Source organism: Balaenoptera ricei, chromosome 1 (assembly GCF_028023285.1).
Source record: "Balaenoptera ricei isolate mBalRic1 chromosome 1, mBalRic1.hap2, whole genome shotgun sequence".
Classification (NCBI taxonomy): Eukaryota; Metazoa; Chordata; class Mammalia; order Artiodactyla; family Balaenopteridae; genus Balaenoptera; species Balaenoptera ricei.
The window spans coordinates 13,895,699-13,914,776 of NC_082639.1; the positions used below are offsets into that span (position 1 = coordinate 13,895,699).

Genomic DNA, 19,078 nt, shown 5'->3' on the forward strand with positions numbered 1-19,078 from the left:
CCAATCACCCAACCATTGCCTCACTGTGTCGATGTTAACAGTAGAGTCTAAAATAACTTCGATTCCTGCCCACCCCCCCACCCCCCCCACCCAATGGCCTGGAACAGAGGCGTGCTGTGCTGTGTGGCCGTGTCAGATGCGAAGCTGCTTTACCTTCCCGGATGCTGGACAAAATCAGTCGAAGAAACTTCTAGCAGCAATTCTCTCTGCTTAAGGCAAAGTCAAAAATAAACTGGGAAGTCCACTGGCTTGACTTGGGCGCGGTGGATTCAGGGGAGTTCTATGGCAGTGGCCTCTGTTTGACCATGATGGTGAACTTGTAGAACTGAGGGGCTCTTCCTAACGCACACGGCTGGGGTTACACAAGTGCTGTGGTATGTCCACGAGTTGTTTGTAAATTCTGAAGCTCTGCCTTTGTCTAGGGTCTTACTGCTATGACTACTACTATTTCTCCCTTGCCCAGGCCAAATATGCCTGCTCAGTGTCTCTGAGGAGGGTCATTTCAGGTACATGGTACCCACCCTCGCTCCAGGAGAGTGTTGCACTAGCACAGACATCCCTAAAGACACACTCTCAGAGTCCACAGGAATGAGGCACTTATGTTGGGTGCATTGGGTACTGTTTCAGAAGAGTGGGGAGAAATTGGAGATCTAGGGGTCTTTGTTAATGATTCTTTGCCATTATATGCCACCTGGATCATAGCCAGGTGACCTTGCTCTATACTGCTCATTCTGTAGCCCAGCTTTGAATTTGGGATTATTCTCGTCCAGGACCTTTATACCTGTGACTGCAGCTGGCCATCTGTCTTTGACTGGATACTGCTTCTGGGGCCACGGGATCTATTCCAGGCATAGAGTCATAAGGGGGCTGCTCACTTTGACCTTGGTCAGAGATTGTAGCAGGGATGGGGATGATGAGAATGGAGATGGGGTTGGGCTTGGAGGAGGGATGCGATGGAGACAGATATGAGGATTGAGATGGGAATGGGGATAGAGATGGAGCAGAGTTAGGGATGGGGAAGGGAATAGAAGTGGGAATAGGAATGGAAAAGGGAATGGGGATGGAGGTGGAGAAGAAAAAAGATGGATGGAGATGGGGATGGAGGTGGGGATGGAGATGGGGATGGAGTTGGAGTTGGAGAAGGAAAAGGATGGAGATGGGGATGGATGTGGGGACACAGGTGAGAATGGGACTGGAAAAGGAGGAAGAGATGGAAGTAGAGAAGAAGATGGGCATGGGGAAGACTAAGAGTAAGGGAAGGTTCTAGACCACGAGCCTAAGAAGCAGCAGTTTGTGGGGGAAAGAGTGCTGCACGTAGTCAACGGAAGGGAAGGGAGGAGGAAGGGGGAGAGGACGATGTGTGGAGTGAAGCATCCCGAGGCAGCCAGGGACTCCCGGGTGTAGACAGCTCCCTGACCACCCGCACTCAGAGCCCTCCAGCGGGCAACAGGAGGCGAGATGCAGAGTGACATTTTCCTAGGACACAGCAACTGAGGAATACGTTGATGGAGAGTGTGGGAAGCCTGGGCTGTCCACGCTGATATTAGCAGCTCTGCTGTGTCATGGTCCATACAACTGAAATCCGTTATTGTCTTATGAGCTTGATTAACTGTACATATTGCTAACACCTGCTCAGAAATATAACGAGGGACAAGAACACAGCTCCCAATCAGGGTCTGTGTGGGCGGTGTGCGTGACTTGGGTGCAGATCTTCAGAACGGGGATGTGTGTGTGTGTGCGTTTGTGTGCGTGCATGTGTGTGTGTGTGTGTGTGTGTTGGGGGGAGCACTCGTGCTGTACAAAGCACCCTGGTCAGGATTTGGAAGGCATGGGTGCCAGTGTGATGGTGTGACTGTAGGCAAATCTCTCCCTCTCTCTGACCTCAGTTTGCTTACCTATAAAATGGAAGGTCTAGACTGGCCCTCTCCAATAGAAATATATATATATTTAGTTGTAAGTTTTCTAAAGACCACATTAAGAAAAGGCTTTAAAAAGTTAAAATGAATTGGAATAATATATTTGTTAAATCCAATGTATCCCATGTATTATTTCAGTAAGTAACCAATATAAAAATATTCATGATATACTTAACACGCTTTTAAAAAATTGTCTTCCAGATTCAATGTGTATTTTACACTTACAGCACATACGAACTTGAAAAAGCCTCATTTCAAGTGCTTAAGAGCCACAGGGGTGGTCGGCTACTGTATTAGACAGTGCAGGTCCAGAGCATTTCTGGTCTCCTCACTAAACCGTGAATGCCCCAAAGGCAAAGACGATGATTTATTTTCCCAGACAGTAGCAAGGAGCCTCAAAGAAAGAATGTTAATAAATTCTGCTGATAAATGCATCTGATATGCACTTTCAGAACACTTTCAGGTACTTCTTTACTGAATCCTCACAGGTATTCTATAATTCCACTTTGCAGATAAGGAAACTGAGGTACAGAGAGGCTAAATAACTTGCCCAAGGTCACATAGCTGGTAAATGGTACAGCTGGTCTTTAAACCCTGGGTAGTGTGATTTAGAGCCCATATTCTTAACCATTGTCCCACACTATCTCTTTTATAATAGTGAGACAAATAATATTAATTAAAATTGCTGAACTGTATTGCAGGCTTACTATGTGCTAGGCATCTTGTAAACATCATCTCAATTATTCCTCAAAGCAATCCTATAAGGAAGGCTCTAGGTGTCTAATTCCTGTTTGCTCAGTAAAAGTAAGAAAGAAGGAATGAGTGATTTTAAAGGTGCCCCCTGACTAGCCCTGAGCCTCTAGTACAAAGGTCCCCAACCCCCAGGCCGTGGACCAGTACTGGTCCTCTGCCTGTTAAGACCTGGGCCACACAGCGGTGGGCGAGGGAGCGAAGCTTCGTCTGCCCCCCATCACTCCCCATCACTCACATTACCGCCTGAACCATCCCCCCACCCCGTCCGAGGAAAAATTGGCTTCCACAAAACCGGTCCCTGCTGCCAAAATGGTTGGGGACCGCTGCCTAGGATTCTTGGAGGGTATACTTATCCCTACCCATAAGCCACCATGAGCAGTGACAGAGAATTATTCTAAGCTCTAATTGGCATGGTCCCTTGATCTTTGGGGTATCCGAGTTAAGTAGAGCCACCCACGGGAAGAGTTCCTCCAAGGATCTGGATTAAAGGTATCCATGAGAGTTGAGATGTGTCAGGTAAATGAGCATCCCCAGCAGCTAAGATATGCACTTAGGGCTAAAGGTGCTAATAGGTACGAGCTTCTTTCTTCTTTCCAAAGATACGTCAGTGTTCCAGCTTAGTGTCAGTGTTTGAGCCCTGGAGCCAGGGCGCTCGGGTTCAAATCCAAACTCTGTGAACCCCAGAAAGTCACTTCACCTCTTAAGTTTCCCCATCTGTAAAATGGGAATAAATAAACCCATGCAGACGCATGGTGAGGATTAAATGAATTAACACACGTTGAGGGCTTGGAACAGCTCCTGGCTCCTAACTGTTGGTCATTGTTGGTTCTTGCCGTGGGATCCAGGCTTTCAGTGAGTTCTAGAAAATTTAGATTGCAGACTGTGACTTGTGGATAACTGAAGTGTTCTGGTGTATTTTTTCCCCTCTCGGAATTCCTTACCCCACTTCCCATCTGTTTCCTACCATCTCACACTTAATTACAGTTCTCCATCTATTGTTCTCCCATTGTTTCCCGTTTGTTCTGCTTCCCTTGCGACAGCACATGGTGGCTGTCTGAGTGGATGAATGGTTCACACCTGGCTGCGTTTCACTAGACCTTAAAATAGAGCTGCCAGGCGTCTGTCGCCCCCGCCAGACTGTGGGCTTCTCGACGGCGCTGTATCCATTTCATCACTGGGCGCCTGTGGTGAGCACCTGGCACCATGCCCGCACCTAGTAGGTGGCAGGAAGTGTTTGTCGGATTTAATTAAACTTAACTGGAGTGAAAACCCCTTGCAGGAAGAAAAGGCCCACCCCTCTTCATTTTCTCTGCGTCCCCCACTGCACTTGACCTAAGGCTACAAGAAGCCAGAACTGACAGCCTTTCCTAAGCAAAGTTGTAAGGTTCCGGCTCCTGTCCTGCTGATGACAAGGCAGTTGGGGAAATAATCTCAAGAATCATAAGACTAGTGAATTCCTAGCACGTGCTAAGCCCTTTCATATCGATTAGCTGGTTCATCCTTCAAATGTGTCTGCCAAGGATTAATCCCACTTAGCAAATCGGGGAACTGAGGCTCACAGTTTTGGTAACTTGCCCAAGGACATGGAGGTGGTGGTGACCTCGCTGGGACTTGGACCCAGGAGGGCCCGATGGCTCCACATTTGACCTCTCAATAACCCACGGTGCCTGGGAACACCGGCTTTGGCAAAGCAGCCAGCGGTGGGCGGTGAGGAGAGCAGAAAGGGGAGCTGGTGGGAAGCGGGGTCAAAATAAGCCAACTTTGGGGGGGAAAAAAAAGAAAGAGGGAAGACTCTTGGCTCGAAACATCTCTCAAAGTCATCTACTTCTCCCGCTCTGCCCTCACCACGGTCTAAGCGACCCATCTCTCTGGCTTAAACAGCACTCTGTGTTTCCAGTCTCTTCAAAATGCAACTCAGATCATGTCTCTGCTCTTGCTTGAAGCCTTCTTCCTCCTGCTCTCAGGACAAAGAAGAAAAACTCACAACCAGCGGTGGGCTGGTAAACCTGCTCTCTGGGGGCCTGGGGTGGGGACAGGGGAAGGAAACAGATAAGAAAGCCCTGATTTGCAGTGGTGGCTGATTTCCATGGCGTAAAGATGCCCACCGTGGCCTGTTTCGATCTAGCAGCAGTTTAAGAACTGGTTCACAAAATTCCCAGTAATGTCACAGTCGGCTCTCAGGAGCTGGTAGGAACCAGCCCCAGCACACCGCTGCAAGCGGTGACCCAGCAGCGGTGCCCTGCACATCTCCCCGGCCCCAGCAGGCACCACACCGCCCTTCCTTGCCCTCCCACCGCACAGCCTGCCTTCCATCCCCCCTGCCCTGAGCCAGCTGTCACGAGGCCTTTGCACATGCTGTTCCCTCCACCTGCCACACTTGTCCTCTGCCTACTCTTGCGTCCTCAGGCACAGCACAGCGTCGCTTCCTCAGGCTTGAGTGGGTCCCTTTACATCCTGTTCTACCCCCTGGTATCTGATGCACTTAGCACAGTTGACCGTGAGATCACTTGATTCATGGTTGTCTTCCGCGCCAGGCTGTAAGCCCCGTGAGGCAGGGCCTTGTCCGTATGCCTAGTAGGGACATCCTTCTCACTGTCGTTGCTGCCAGTTGCACCCCCTGGAATTGTGCAATATTTGTCCCCCCCCCTCAATGCCCAGTGTGGGACCTGGCCCATCCTAGATAATCAGTGAACTCTTCCCGAACCTTCCGGTTAAGCGTTGGTCTTCCTGTGCTTCTCTTTTGGGTAGCTCCTCCCACCTCCATTGAGGTGGTGGCCGCTGACACGCCAGCCCCCTTCAGCCGCTACCAAGCCCAGAACTTCACGCTGGTCTGCGTCGTGTCGGGAGGGAAACCAGCGCCCATGGTGAGTACCCCTGGAGTCGTCCCTCCTCGTCCCCGCCGGGCCCCCCTCCTTCGTGGCTCGTCCAGCTGCCCCTGTCACCACAGTGCTCAACTCTGCAGAATGAAGGAGAGAGGCCACAGCTTGCATAAATTAACTCTGCCCCGTCTGCCTTGGTTTGACCCCGTCCACTCATCTGACCTACCCAGGTGTCCATATGCCCCTCTTGCTCCCAGCCCCCTGGTGCTGAGAACCCCCGCTTCTCCCGGACCCTGAAATCCTTGAACTGCACAGTGAGGGTGGTCTTCAGGGGATCCCAGCCTCAAGCACACCGCTACCCCAGTTATTGAACAGGATGGAGACAGATGAGGTCCGGAGAAGGCAAGAGATGTAAAGGGAGTCAGCCACTGTGTTCTTTTTTTTTTTTTAGTAGTCATGTTTTCTTTTTAAAATTTATTTATTTATTTATTTATTTATTTTTGGCTGTGTTGGGTCTTCGTTTCTGTGCTAGGGCTTTCTCTAGTTGCGGCAAGCGGGGGCCACTCTTCATCGCGGTGCGCGGCCCTCTCACTATCGCGGCCTCTCTTGTTGTGGAGCACAGGCTCCAGATGCGCAGGCTCAGTAGTTGTGGCTCACGGGCCCAGCTGCTCCGCGGCATGTGGGATCCTCCCAGACCAGGGCTCGAACCCGTGTCCCCTGCCTTGGCAGGCAGATTCTCAACCACTGTGCCACCAGGGAAGCCCGCCACTGTGTTCTTGACAGAGCTGGGACTCAAGGTCATGTCCTCCAGCTCCAAGTCCAGCTCCAAGTAGGAAGGAGGGAGGAAAAGGGAGAGGAAGGAAGCAGGGAAGAGGGAGAAATCCCTGTTTGGGCCAACTCCTTATTAGACCCACCCTAACCACTTTGGGGTCTGTCAGTGCAGCTCACGAGTTATTGTCATGGCTGCTGTAAGGGGCGGGGGTAGGATGGGAGAGCATGTGGAGAGCCGGGTTCTAGCCCCTAATGTCACATGCACCAAATGACCCTGAGCAGGAAGACCTCCCCTCTGCTTCTCAGGTTCTTCGAGGAGGTTTAGGGCGTGGGCACCATTATAGTTTTTCAGCATTTTTAGAAGCAGCAGGACCTGTTTGGTCTGATTCAAATACACAGAAGCCCCATGTTGAAAACATTTAAAAGTGAAGGAAGGGCAAGTTGCCCTAATGGGTCCCTGAGGCACCTCTGTGGAACCCTTAGAGTTCCCTGAACCATATTGAGAACCTATGGGCTACATGCTCCCAAGGCCAATTTTGACCTTATAAGATACTTTGAGTCTTGACCTTGTGAGTTTCACACATCACTAGGGGTGGGGCTGGAGCCTTGGGCAGGGGGATTAGAGTTCAAGGTGGGGAGGCAGGGGCTCTCCTCCTTCCAGACCCTTGACTGTCTCACAGGCAGGGTCCAGTGGGGTGACCTTGGGACTGGGCCAGCCCCACCCCAGGACCAGCTGTCCAGGACAGGACAGATGTGGAGAGAACCAAGACATGGCAGTAAGCAGGTGCTCAGAGGCACAGGGGGGCAGTAGGCAGGGGTGCAGAGATGAACCTTTGACGAGGCCCATCTCCCTCCACCTGCACTTTACAGTCCTGAGGACACAGGCCAAAAAGCAGCTTCAAAGCCAGCAATTGGTGAGAGAAGAGCATGGCCCCAAGATTTCCCTTTGGAGCCCAGAAAGAGGTCTGCCCTCTCAAAGATGAGACAAGCTGGTCTTTTTCCCCAAAGAAAAACTCCTTTTCTGCAGGGCACAAAGAAAGTCTCCTCACCCACCCTGGGGCTGCAGGAAGACCCCCTCCTCCTCCAGCTGGCCAGTTCCTGCCATTTAAGACATAGCAGTACAATATTCAAATATATATCTGTAAAAAATATACATAAATATATCTGAAAGGTCCTCATCTCCCCACATTCCAGGCACCTTACGTTTGCCTGGGATATCAGAACTTGAAAGAATTCTTTGACATAAATTACAAACCTGCTTTTGAAGCACTTTTCAAAAAAAAAAAAAAAAGAAAGGAAGAAAAACCCCAAAGCAGGCTATTATGTGCATAAGAGATTCTTCGTTGGAGCTATAAACTCTGACAGATTCTGCGCATCCCATGTTTCATTCCCCTCCCCCCACCCGGTCCTCCCCCGCCTCCTCCATCTCCCTTTCCCCGCTGGCACCAGCGTCCCCAGAGCTGCTTCCTGGCCTCCTCTCTCCCTGTCTCCCATCGATTTATTTAAAAAAATACACCGAATCCCCACAGGCCCCTGGCATATGTACCAAAATAAAAAGACAGCAAATTAAATTAAATGCCGCCTCTCAAAACTCAAATTCCCTATTAGCGGAGGAAGTGAGAAGATGCGGCCTTTCGCCTCATCCTGCACCTAGCTCCTTCCCACACGCACACCTGTTTCCTGCCTTCCTCTCCAAAACCTCCAAGATGTGCACACACACACACAGATCTTTTCCTCCTCCTGACATCTCACTGAATCTCTGGTGCTCCTCCACCTTCGCTCTCACCCACCTGCTCTCCCCAGGTGGGCACGGACCACGCCCTTGGAGCCCAGGGGGGCTGCCAGGGCCGCGTCCAGGGTGCTTTTTCCACACACTGTTTCTAAGCATCCAACAGCCTCATGAAGTAAGTGTTCTTATTCCCTTCGTGAAGTAGGTGTTCTCAGTAAGGAAACTGAGGCTCAAAGAGGCTCGCCAGCTCAGTCTCTGCCACCCGAGCCTGCGTGTCCCCATTGAACCGAGCTGACTCAGAGCGCTTGGGGTGCTGGAGGGAGAGGGACAGAGAGTGGTCCATCTGGAAGGCTACTAGGAGGAGGAGGCTCCTGAAGGATTGGACCCCTGTGGCCACTTCCTCTGAGAGCCCATTGGGAGATCCATGTCATTGGGGCAAAATCTTTTCCCACACCCTCCTTGCAATTTCAGGTTTATTTCAAACGAGATGGGGAACCCATCGACGCAGTGCCCCTGTCAGAGCCGCCGGCTGCTAGCTCTGGCCCCCTCCAGGACAGCAGGCCTTTCCGCGGCCTCCTGCACCGTGACCTAGATGACACCAAGATGCAGAGGTCACTGTCCCTGCTGGACGCTGAGAGCCGGGGCGGGCATTCCTACACAGAGCGCCCCTCCCGCAGCCTGACCCAGGATCCCAGCATCCTCCTCCAGCCAACCACCGAGAACATCCCCGAGACGGTGGTGAGCCGCGAGTTCCCCCGCTGGGTCCACAGCTCCGAGCCTGTCTACTTCCTGAGCCACAGCCGTACGCCGGGCAGTGACGGCACCGTGGAGGTGCGCGCCCTGCTCACCTGGACGCTCAACCCGCAGATCGACAACGAAGCCCTCTTCAGCTGTGAGGTCAAGCACCCGGCACTGTCGATGCCCATGCAGGCAGAGGTCACGCTGGGTGAGGCTCGATGGAAGCCACTCTGCAGGGCCCCTGCAGAGCTGGGCGGTGGGGAGCCTTGGAATAGGGCGGGCTGCCGGCCACCACGGAGATGGGAAGGAGTTGGAGCAAGCCGGGGTCGGGGTTAGGCACAGAGGTCAGAGGCAGGCTATTTGGGAGGTTTGCTGAGCTGTGTTGAAGGACATGGGAAATTACAGGGAGGTCTGGGGAGTTTGGTCCAGCAGGATCAAGGATATGGAAGTCACGGAAGTTTTGCTAGATCAGTGTTAGGAACATGGGAGGTTTTCAGGATTGAAGATGGAACGGGACAGTCCCAGGGAACTTTGCTGGGTGAGTGAAGAAGACACAGGAGTTGGGACTCATAAGGGAGAGTTGCTGAGTCAGGTCAGGAAACGTCCAGGGAAGGATGGGAACATAGGAGGTGACAAAGGGGTTTTCTCAATTGAAATAAGAGACCCATGAGTGCAGGGACACTTACTGGGTAAGGATCATGAGCGTGGCGGGTCGGAGGCTTGTCGGATTAGGGTCAGGATTACTGAAGGTAGTTTTGCCGGCTTGGGGTAGAGAACTTACAGGACGCGGGAGGATACTGCTCTCGCTTACACTTTTAAGTACAATGGAAACCCTGTCATCTTCAGGGATGTGGGATGTGGGCACAACCAGGACACTGGACACCCAGGGATAGCTCAGCCCGAGAACCCAATCCCCATCTGGGACCTGCTTCCTCTTCCCACGGAGCCCCAACTCTGCATGTCCCCAGAGCAGATCCTTGTTTCCCCTTGTACATCTCCTCCCAGCTGAGTAAAGGCAGGGAGACGGGACATGTGGAATCTTCTCTATTAGAAATATGAGGTTCTCAGAACCAGGATTTGTATTGACTGGGGTGGGGTGGGGTGGGGCAGGGAGATGGGCACACTGACCCAGTACTGGCCCTCTTTGCCCACAACCCTCTGGACCTTGGTTTTCAGTACCCAGCAGCTCAACACAGAGCCCAAGATGCCGGAGCTTGTCCCCTGCATCTCCTGCAGTGGTGAAGAGCTGCATGGAAACATCCACAGCCCCTAACCCAGGCCCCTCATGACCGAGGACAGATAGCAATGACTGACGAGGGTTGAGACCCCAGCCTGTGCCTGGGGGTCCAAAGGCCATCTCTGTTTTTAGCAAGTCCACCAGAAAACCCAGCACCAGCTCTGCACCAAACACCAAGAAAAGGATTTCATGTACATATAACACCTACTCTGTGCCAGGAACATATGCAAGGATTCTCTCATTCACTCCTCACAAGCAGTTTACCATGCAGTCCCATTTTACAGGTGAGCAAAACTGAGGCTCAGTTTGGTGGGGTCCCTTTCTCTGAGTCACCAACTTATAAGTAGCAGAACTGGGATTTCCAGCCAGGTCTGTTGGTGCCTTCTCCAATTCCCCTATGCCAACCACTGAACTTACCAGCCCCAGGAGTGGGCACCCTTGCTGGCTATGGGGTTAGTTGTCTGAAGTGTGATGAAAATGGCCCTTTGATTCCCACAGGCCACTTGCCCACACAGAAAATAATAATAAGGGCTAACATTTACTGAACACCTACTATATACCATGGACCATTGCTTTTCTCATATGAACACAATTAGTTGGTAACACAGTTACCCAGTTGGTAATCCTCATGGTCACTCAATGAGGTCAGCATTATTAGTATCCCATATCACAGATGAGGCAACTGAGGTGCAGTGAGGTTAAGTAAGTTGCCCAAGGTAAGTGGGGGAGGGTTCAAAGGCAGGCAGTGTGGCCCCAGTGTCTTGCCCTTCGCCTCCACTCACTGTGCTGCCTCAGGGCATCTGTTGTCATGGTGCCTGCCCCCTGAGTACCATTTGCTCGTCATGCCGTAGAAACTTCACAAGCACCCCTTATGGCCAGGCCCTGTGCCAGGCGCTGGGATGATCCCTACGCAGAGCCAGCCCAGACCCCTCTCTCAACCTTCCCACCTTGCCAGAACTCCCGCCCCCAGTTTCTCTGGACCCTCCATCCTTCCCAGAGCTCCTTCTTTCATTTGAACCTCCCTGTCCCCAAGATACAGTCTGCTTCCAGGCTGGGAGGCAGAGCAGCCTCGGCGCTTCAAGGGGATGCCTTGCCCATGAAAGCCGCCCCCAGCCTCTCTTGCCCAAGGCTTGACTTCCCATGGGAGGGCTCCCTGTCCCACCCCCACAGAGAATGAGAAAGACGAGACCAGACAAGGACTTCCGAGCATCTGGAAAGGTGAGCTTGCGGTTCACATCTCCCAGTGATGGACGGGGTGCTGCCGCTGGCTTGTTCCACCCCCTTGCCACCCCCTATCCCAAGCCGTAGTAAAGCACTTGCCTGCTCTGTCCCAGATTCCAGATGGTTCCCTTGACCAGAGCCACCTTGGTGTGCACCCCCAACCTCCATCATCAGAGCAAGAGAAAGGCCCACTCACAGCCAGTGGGCGTGACAGATATGTGTGTGCCCACAGGAAATTGGGGGACACAGCAGGGCCACCCAGGCGAAGGGGCCAAATTGGGTGGGTGAGTGAAGAGACCCCCAGGCTGGCTTCCCGTCTTACCCCAGCTGCTGTCAGTTGGTGAGATCTCAAGCCCCTTAGGTCTCTGAGCCTTGTTCTCTGACCTGTTGAGTGGGGGAATGATAGTAACCTCGTAAGTGTTTGGAGCATGTGCTGGCAGCCGGGCTCTATGCAAGATGCTTTTCTCCAAGATCTCCTTGCAATGACCCTATCAGGCAGCTGAGAGATGCCATCTTTATCCCCATTTTATAAGTAAGGGAACCCAAGCTTAGAGCAACCCTCCTCAGGTCACCCAGCCAGGTCTGACCCCAGAGGCCACGCTCCTAACCACTGTGCTCTACTGCCCATCCGGTGAGGCTGCGGTGAGGACCCATGGAGCCAGTGGGTGTAGCCGGTGGAGAGTGGTGTGAACCAGAGGGGTCCTGAGTGAGTGCTTGCACTTCACACAATCAAGGCACCCTGCACTCTGGCCATGGGGGTGAGACAGAGGGCTGCATGAGATGACCCCGGGGCACAGAATCCAGTCATCTGGTCAGGACTTTAAAAGTTAGGCCAACAAGGGTTGGGGCGTGCCTCCCTGTGATGACCCTTTGCTTCTCCTGTTCCCGCCGCCAGGGATGCCCTCCCCAGCTCAGATGCCACTGCCCCTAAGAAGACAGACGCCTGGTGATCCTAGAGCCCATCTCAGTAGACAGCAACTACATTCTTCCCATTGATCAAGACAGAACCCTTGGAGTCACCCACTATCCCCCTCTTTTCTCCTACCCAACAGCCAAGCCATTCTTAAGCCCTGGCAGCTCAACCTCAGAATATATCCCACATCTACCCTGTCTCATGGTTTCCTCTCCGACCACCCAGTCTAAGCACCAGCAGTTCACACTGGATTATTACAGTAGCCCCAAAACTGGCCTTTCTGCTTCCACTTGTGTGCATTTCTGTTCTCCACTCTGATTGATCTAAAATATAAATCCACATACACACCCACCCAAAACCCTCCAATGGTAGACAGATTGATAGAACAAAAAAAGAGCCCAGAAATAGACCCACATATAGTCAGTTGATTTTTGATAAATGTCCCTAGGCTGTTCGACGGGAAAAGAGAACGCTTCTTAACACATGGCCCTGGAACTACTGGATACACTTAAGGAGGAAATGAACCTGACCCCTACCACACACACACACACACACACACACACACACACACAAGAATTAACCTGAGATGAATCACAGACCTCAAAGTAAAACCCAGCATCATAAAACTTCTAGAGCAAAACACAGGAATATATCTTTGTGACAATGAGGTAGGCAAGGATTTCTTAAAGAGTCACAAAAAGCACTAAATGCAAATTTGAAAATTGGTGAATTGGACTTAATCAAAATTCAAATCTTCTGCTTCTAAGAAGATACTTTTAAGAAAGTGAAATGTGGTGAAATGGAAAAGCAAACTACAAACAGAGAAAATACTCTCAGTACAGATATATGATGAGGGATTTGTATCCAGAATATATAAGGAACTACTACAGATCAATAATGATAACTCAAATTTTAAAGAGAGGATATACAAATGGCTAATCAGCATATAAAAAGATATATAACATCATTAGGGAAATGAAGACTAAAACCTCAGTGAGATACCATTTCACAACCACTAAAATGCCTAACATGGGAAAGACGGACAACACCAAATGTTGGCAAAGTGGTAGAACAATAAGAACCCTCATAAAGGTCTGGGAGTATAAAACAGTACTACTGCTTTGGAAAACTAGTAGTTTCTTAACAAAGATAAAAATACCCCTCCCTACTCTATGACCCAGCAATTTCACTCCTAAGTATCTACTCAAGAGAAATGAAAACATACGTCCACAAAGACCTGAATGTTCAAAGTAGCTTTACCCATAACAACAACAACAACAACTGTAAAAAACCCAAATGTCCGTAACTAGGAAAATGGATGAACAAATCTGTGATATATTCATATAATGAACCACTTCTCATCAATACAGATGAATGAACTCCTAATACACCAACAACGTGAATGAAGCTCAGAAACATTGTGCTGAGTGAGAGTAGTCAGGCAGAAGAGTACAAACTGCACGCTTCCATTTATATGAACTCCTAGAACATGAAACAAACCTCTGAGGATAGAAAGTGGAACAATGTCTACCTGTGGAGGGTGGAAATTGACTGGAAGGAGGCATCACGGGAACTTTGGAGGGATGGGAATGTTCTCAAATTTGGTTGGGACAGTGGTTACATAGATGTTCACATTTATGAAGATTTGTCAAATTGTGTTCTTAAGAACAGTGCATTCCCCTTATGTGAGTTTCCTCACAATTTAAAAACATATGAAAGTCAAAACAAAACAAAATAATCCTCTAGACTGCCATCACATCTAAAATCACCTCCCCACGTGCTCATCTTTCACACTCGTCTCTGCCCCATCTGCTCCAGCCACAGGCTTCTCCTTACTCTTCCTTGAATATGCCCAGCTCAGACCCACCTCTGTGACTTTGCACTGTCCTTCCTTTCCGCCTAGATTAATCTTACCCCAGGTATTCTCAATCCCTCCTTCATCATATCTCTGCTCAAATCTTCTACTCAGAGGCTCCTTCCTTGAACACCATATTTCAGCCTCCTCCTCCTGGCCCCATCAATTCCTTACCTTGCTTTGCTTTCTGGCATTGCGTTTAGCTCCACGTGCAAGTATATGATATATTTTCTTATTGCCTGGATCTTCCACTAGAATTTAAGTTGCACGTGGGCAGTGGGCAGGGTCTTTACCTGCCTTTTTCACATGGTGCAGGGCTCAGCACAATCTGTAACATATGACTTAATAAACTTCCCTAATAATCAATTAGTTAATACTTTTCTGAGTTGTTGTGAAGATTAAACAAGGTGTGCATACAAAGTGCTTAGCATAGTGACAGAGTAAGTACTCAGTAAATATAAGCTACTGTTGTTATTCATTATTGTTTCCCCAACATTGCCCTGCATAGTGATCGACACAGATTAGGCATAAAGAACTAGATGGTTAGAGTAGATGAATGAATGTGTGCGTGAGTAGATTAGTAGGTCTATGGGTAGGTATATGGATGGATAAATGGATGGATGGATGATATGGTGGAGGGATGAATAATATGATGGAATGATAGATGAATGGATAGAACAAATGCTTGGATGGATGGATGGATGGATGGATGGATGGATGGATGGATGGATGATGATACGATGGAGGGATGAATAATATGATAGAGTGATGAATGGATGGATAGAATGAATGCTTGGTTGGATGAACGAATGGATGCATGGATGGATGAATAAGTGGGTTGGTGAGTGGGTGGGTGAGTGGGTAGATGAGTGAGTGGTTGTCTTAGTGAACACCTAGAATTCCTGTGGTGGGACGCCTAGAGGAGCTTTCCGTGAGATTTCACAAGGCTCTCCTTGCAGCAAAATGCTAAGGAGAGTAAAGAGAGCAGTTAAATAATCAGGATTTTTTGTACGTCCCTGAACAGATGCACACCACTTCACATTTCACATTTCCATCTCATATCTCTCCCCCATTGTCATTTTCAGAGCAACTCCTCAAATAGTAGGATAGCAGTCTATTCTCCCCATTTACAGGTGAGAAAATTGAGGCCCAACAAGTTGAATTGACTCATCCAAGTCCCGTAACTGGAGAGTAGAAGACAGGCCTCAATCCTGGGTCTCCTGACTCCCACTCTTCCCATATGTCCAGGGGTTGAGGGGAGGGAAGTCCCAGGGGCTGAGAACCTTCCTTCAGGTACCTTCAGTGATGTGTTCTAGGGGCAGGAGAGAGGGGCCAGGACTTGACTGCCAGGAGCTGCTAATGGGTGTCAGCACATGGTGGAAGCGTGCGGGTGATACCAGCTGGCCTGGCTTCCAGAAGCATCTTGATGCAGCAGTGAGGGCAGGAGTCAGAGGGGCCACCTGCCACCAAGGCTCTTGCCGGTCGGCAGCTGCCAGGATTGAGCTTGGAAGAGTGAGGGCAGAGCAGACCCCTTGCCTACCCACCCTCTGCCTCTCAGGGTCAGCTCCACACAGGAGCCTCTGGACCTGGCAGCTCAGGGCAGCAGGGAAGGGGTCTGGCTGCCCACGTGGAAGAAGGCATCCAGCTTTCCCCCTCCTCCACCCCTGGGTTCCAAGCTTCGCTCTAAAGACCTATGTAACTTCAGGTCCCGCCCCTACCACTTCTTTGCTGTGTGACCTCGGGCAAGTCACTGCCCTCCTGGGAGCCAGTTTTACAGCCTGCAAAATGGGTTTCATGGCAACCTGCCTCGTAAGCACCAAGATGGGTGAGACAGTCCTAGAATGAGGTCTAGCACATGTCAGGCACCTGATAAATGTGAGTTCCCTCCCTTTGGGGCCAGGAGACCCAGGCGTGGCCTGAAGGGGGTGGGCGGGACCTTTAGAAACGGAGACAGTTAGGAATCTGACCTAGGAGAGGAAGTTGTCTGCTCTGGTCCTCCGGCTCACGCTTCTCCGGGACAGGGATGCCCTTCCACGCCCCCTGCTGGCTGCAGCAGGACAGTGCCATCGCAGCAGGACAAGAAGAGGAGACAGAATAACCCAGGGCCAGACGGCCCTATGCAGCGCTTCTCACCTGCAAAGGGACCTTGACAGCACTTGAATGTTCATTAAAAAGATGAGAAAGTTACTTGACTTCCCCAAGCCTTCATTGCCTTATGGGGACAATCTCAAGAGGTTGGAAGTGTAAATGAGGTCGTGCATAAAGTGTGTCACAGAGTGCCTGGCACTTTGGATGCTCTGGACAAATGTTAGCCCTTAAACCCACCATCTCCCAATATTCCTAACGACCCAGTGTGGTGGATGGGCAAGGGTTGCCTTGGCTGTTCCCACCCTGTGTTTGGGAAAAGCCAGGGGAAGTGACTGGTCCAGGGGCACATAGACTAGACTCCTTTCTTAAGTGGGTGGACGCAGCAGCGGAAGCTGCCCGCGCCTTCCCTGCCATTCCCTCCCCTCGCACAGGCCCGGCTTTTCCTGCTGATGCCTCCCTCCGCCCCACACGGTCCTTAAGGTGTCTTGCTTGTGGTTTAATTAATAGTCCTTTGGTTTCATTCTCAGAGAGTGAAATTGGTTGGCAGTGCCTAGGAAATCACCCACATCTGCCAGCTGCTCTGATTTCTGCTCTGAGAGCTCTGAGTGGGAAGGAGAGGCTCGGGTAGCAGGTGGGGCAGATGGGGAGAACCCAGGCCAGCCCCAGGGCCTGGGGACAAAGCTTTTCTCCTGCTGCCACCCCTGGAAGATGTCCAAAGAGAGTGGCACAGAGCATGGCACTCTGATCCAAACCCTATCGCTTTCCCCTGGCCCAGGAAGCTCTATGGGGTCTGGCCCCGTCCCCACCCCCATCACCCCTGACCTTCCACCTCAGCGCCACGCCCTGGCTGTTCCCTCCACGTGGAACCCTTTTCAGGAGCTTCATCTCAGCTGAAATGTCAGCTCGTTGGAAGAGACACTCAGACCATCACTCCCCACTTGTCCAATTCTCCACACAATGCCATGGCTCTCCAGTAGTTTTTTATTCATGTACTTATTTGTGTATCAAATGTCTCCTCAACTAAAGTGTAAGCTGTGTGTCGGCAGGCATGTGTCTCCATCACCACTGCGTCCCCAGCCCTGCCCCAAAGCCTGCCACACAGTTGGCTCAATAATTACTTGTTAAATGAATGAATGAGTGATGAATGGATCTGGCAGAAAGAAGCCTGGCACAAAAGTCATGGGACAGGAGAAACTGGCTCCGTGGGTGACCTTGGATAAGCCTCTTCGTTACCCCTGGGCCTCAGTTTCCCAATTTGAAACCTGAGAGCATGGACTCAGTGATCCCAGGGGCTCTTCCATCCCCGATATTCTCTGGTTCATAGGAGGGCAACACCCTTGGGCATCTTGTCTCCCACGTTCAGAGAAGTTAAGGGGCTTGAAAGAAGTGATACAAGCAGGTGAGGAAGAGAGGCAGGGAGGACACAGGCCAGGCCCAAGGAGGGAGATGGTTCCCCCCACATTTTGCCACCTTCCACTCACCTCCAACCCAGAGATTCCAGAAAAACCCCACTGGGCATATTAACCTGGTAGAAGGCTCTCTGGAGTAGGAGTAATGAGACCAGAAATTTCATCCCAGTTCTTCTTCACTGCGTGAACTTTGGCAAGTTACTTCCCCTCTCTGAGCCTCAGTTAACTCAGCTATACAATGGGGATGATAATGGCAGGACCCCACCTCACAAGGGTTTAGTGCAGGTAGGAGTGTGGGTGTTTTGAGTAGAACTGGCTGCTGGAGCAGGTTTCTCCCTGTTAGCTGCTGAGTCGTCTCCCAGGTGGCACCTCCCTTGGGTGTCCCTGACTCCACTGTCCCCTGGGCTTCTCCGATCTGACCCCTTGTTACAACGGTTTGTGCTTGTCCTTTGACCCCACTGAGAGTGAACCCCACAAGGACAGGGATTGTACTCTGTACACCATTAAATCCCCAGGTCCCAGCCAGGGCTCGGGAAACGTGTATGAATGAATGCAGGCATCAGTGAATGATCTGGATGGAAGCTTTCTCTCCCTTTCCCCCAGCACCTCTTTTCTTTGCTTAGTCTCCTCTCCCCCGCACAGACACACACCTCTCTGACCTGGCCTTCCTCTCCCTATAGTTGCCCCCAAAGGACCCAAAATCATGATGACGCCCAGCAGAGCCCGGGTCGGGGACACAGTGAGGATTCTGGTCCATGGATTTCAGGTCAGCCTCTCTCTGAGCATCTGCAAGGGTGGCGGGAGGTCATCAGGCACCAGCGGGGCACCAGCATTCCTGGCAGCATGCTCTGAGACCCTCCCCTTGACCTCCAGCACAGCCAGCTGGTCTCAGTCTCCTAATCTGTGTAATGGCAGAATTGGCTTCCACGAGGAATGGCACGGGGTGCACGCGTGGATTTGCTCGCCCACCTACAACTTAGAGCAGACATGGCACATGGATCTTGACATACTTTCCAGCCCTAGAGTCCTTTCCTTCCTGGGGTCTGGGCAGCCAGTCCCAACCCATCAGATGAAAATGTGTCACCCACCCTGGCCAGGCCATGCCTCTGGCCCCTTCCTGCTCTGGCAGAATGGTCCCTCCTGTGACCCGACTCTCTCCTGCTCTGGCCAACAGAACGAAGTCTTCCCAGAGCCCATGTTCACATGGACGCGGGTCGGGAGCCGCCTCCTGGATGGCAGCACTGAGTTTGATGGGAGGGAGCTGGTGCTGGAGCGGGTTCCCGCTGAGCTCAACGGCTCCATGTACCGCTGCATGGCCCAGAACCCTCTGGGCTCCACCGACACACACACCCGGCTCATCGTGTTTGGTACGCTGCGCCCAACTAGGGGATCGGGAGGGCTACCCGGGGAGGCCCCGGGCTGGAGCTTTCCCGAGGAGGAGGGAGCAGTAGGGGCCCAAGTCCCGTAAATTTGCCCTGAGAGGGTGCCCCACAGGGAAGCACAACAGTTCAGTGGTTAAAACCATAACAGCTTTGGAGCTAGAGAACCCTGGGTTCAAATCCCAGATCTACCACTTCGCAGCTGGGCAACGCTGGGCAAACTGTTTCCCCTCCCTCAGTTTCTCCATCT

At 51.3% G+C, this 19,078-nt stretch overlaps 1 protein-coding gene across 4 annotated transcripts in view; it reads left to right on the forward strand.

The window, feature by feature from the left end:
• The window catches only part of IGSF21 (immunoglobin superfamily member 21), a 248,190-nt gene that overhangs the window by 225,324 nt on the left and 3,788 nt on the right, over positions 1-19,078 (forward strand). For all 4 annotated transcript variants that reach the window (XM_059914883.1, XM_059914866.1, XM_059914875.1 and 1 more), the window contains 4 exons: positions 5,418-5,533; positions 8,460-8,934; positions 18,130-18,215; positions 18,624-18,816. In XM_059914883.1, coding sequence (XP_059770866.1) covers positions 5,418-5,533; positions 8,460-8,934; positions 18,130-18,215; positions 18,624-18,816 — 870 coding nt within the window. The remainder of the gene's footprint in view (positions 1-5,417; positions 5,534-8,459; positions 8,935-18,129; positions 18,216-18,623; positions 18,817-19,078) is intronic.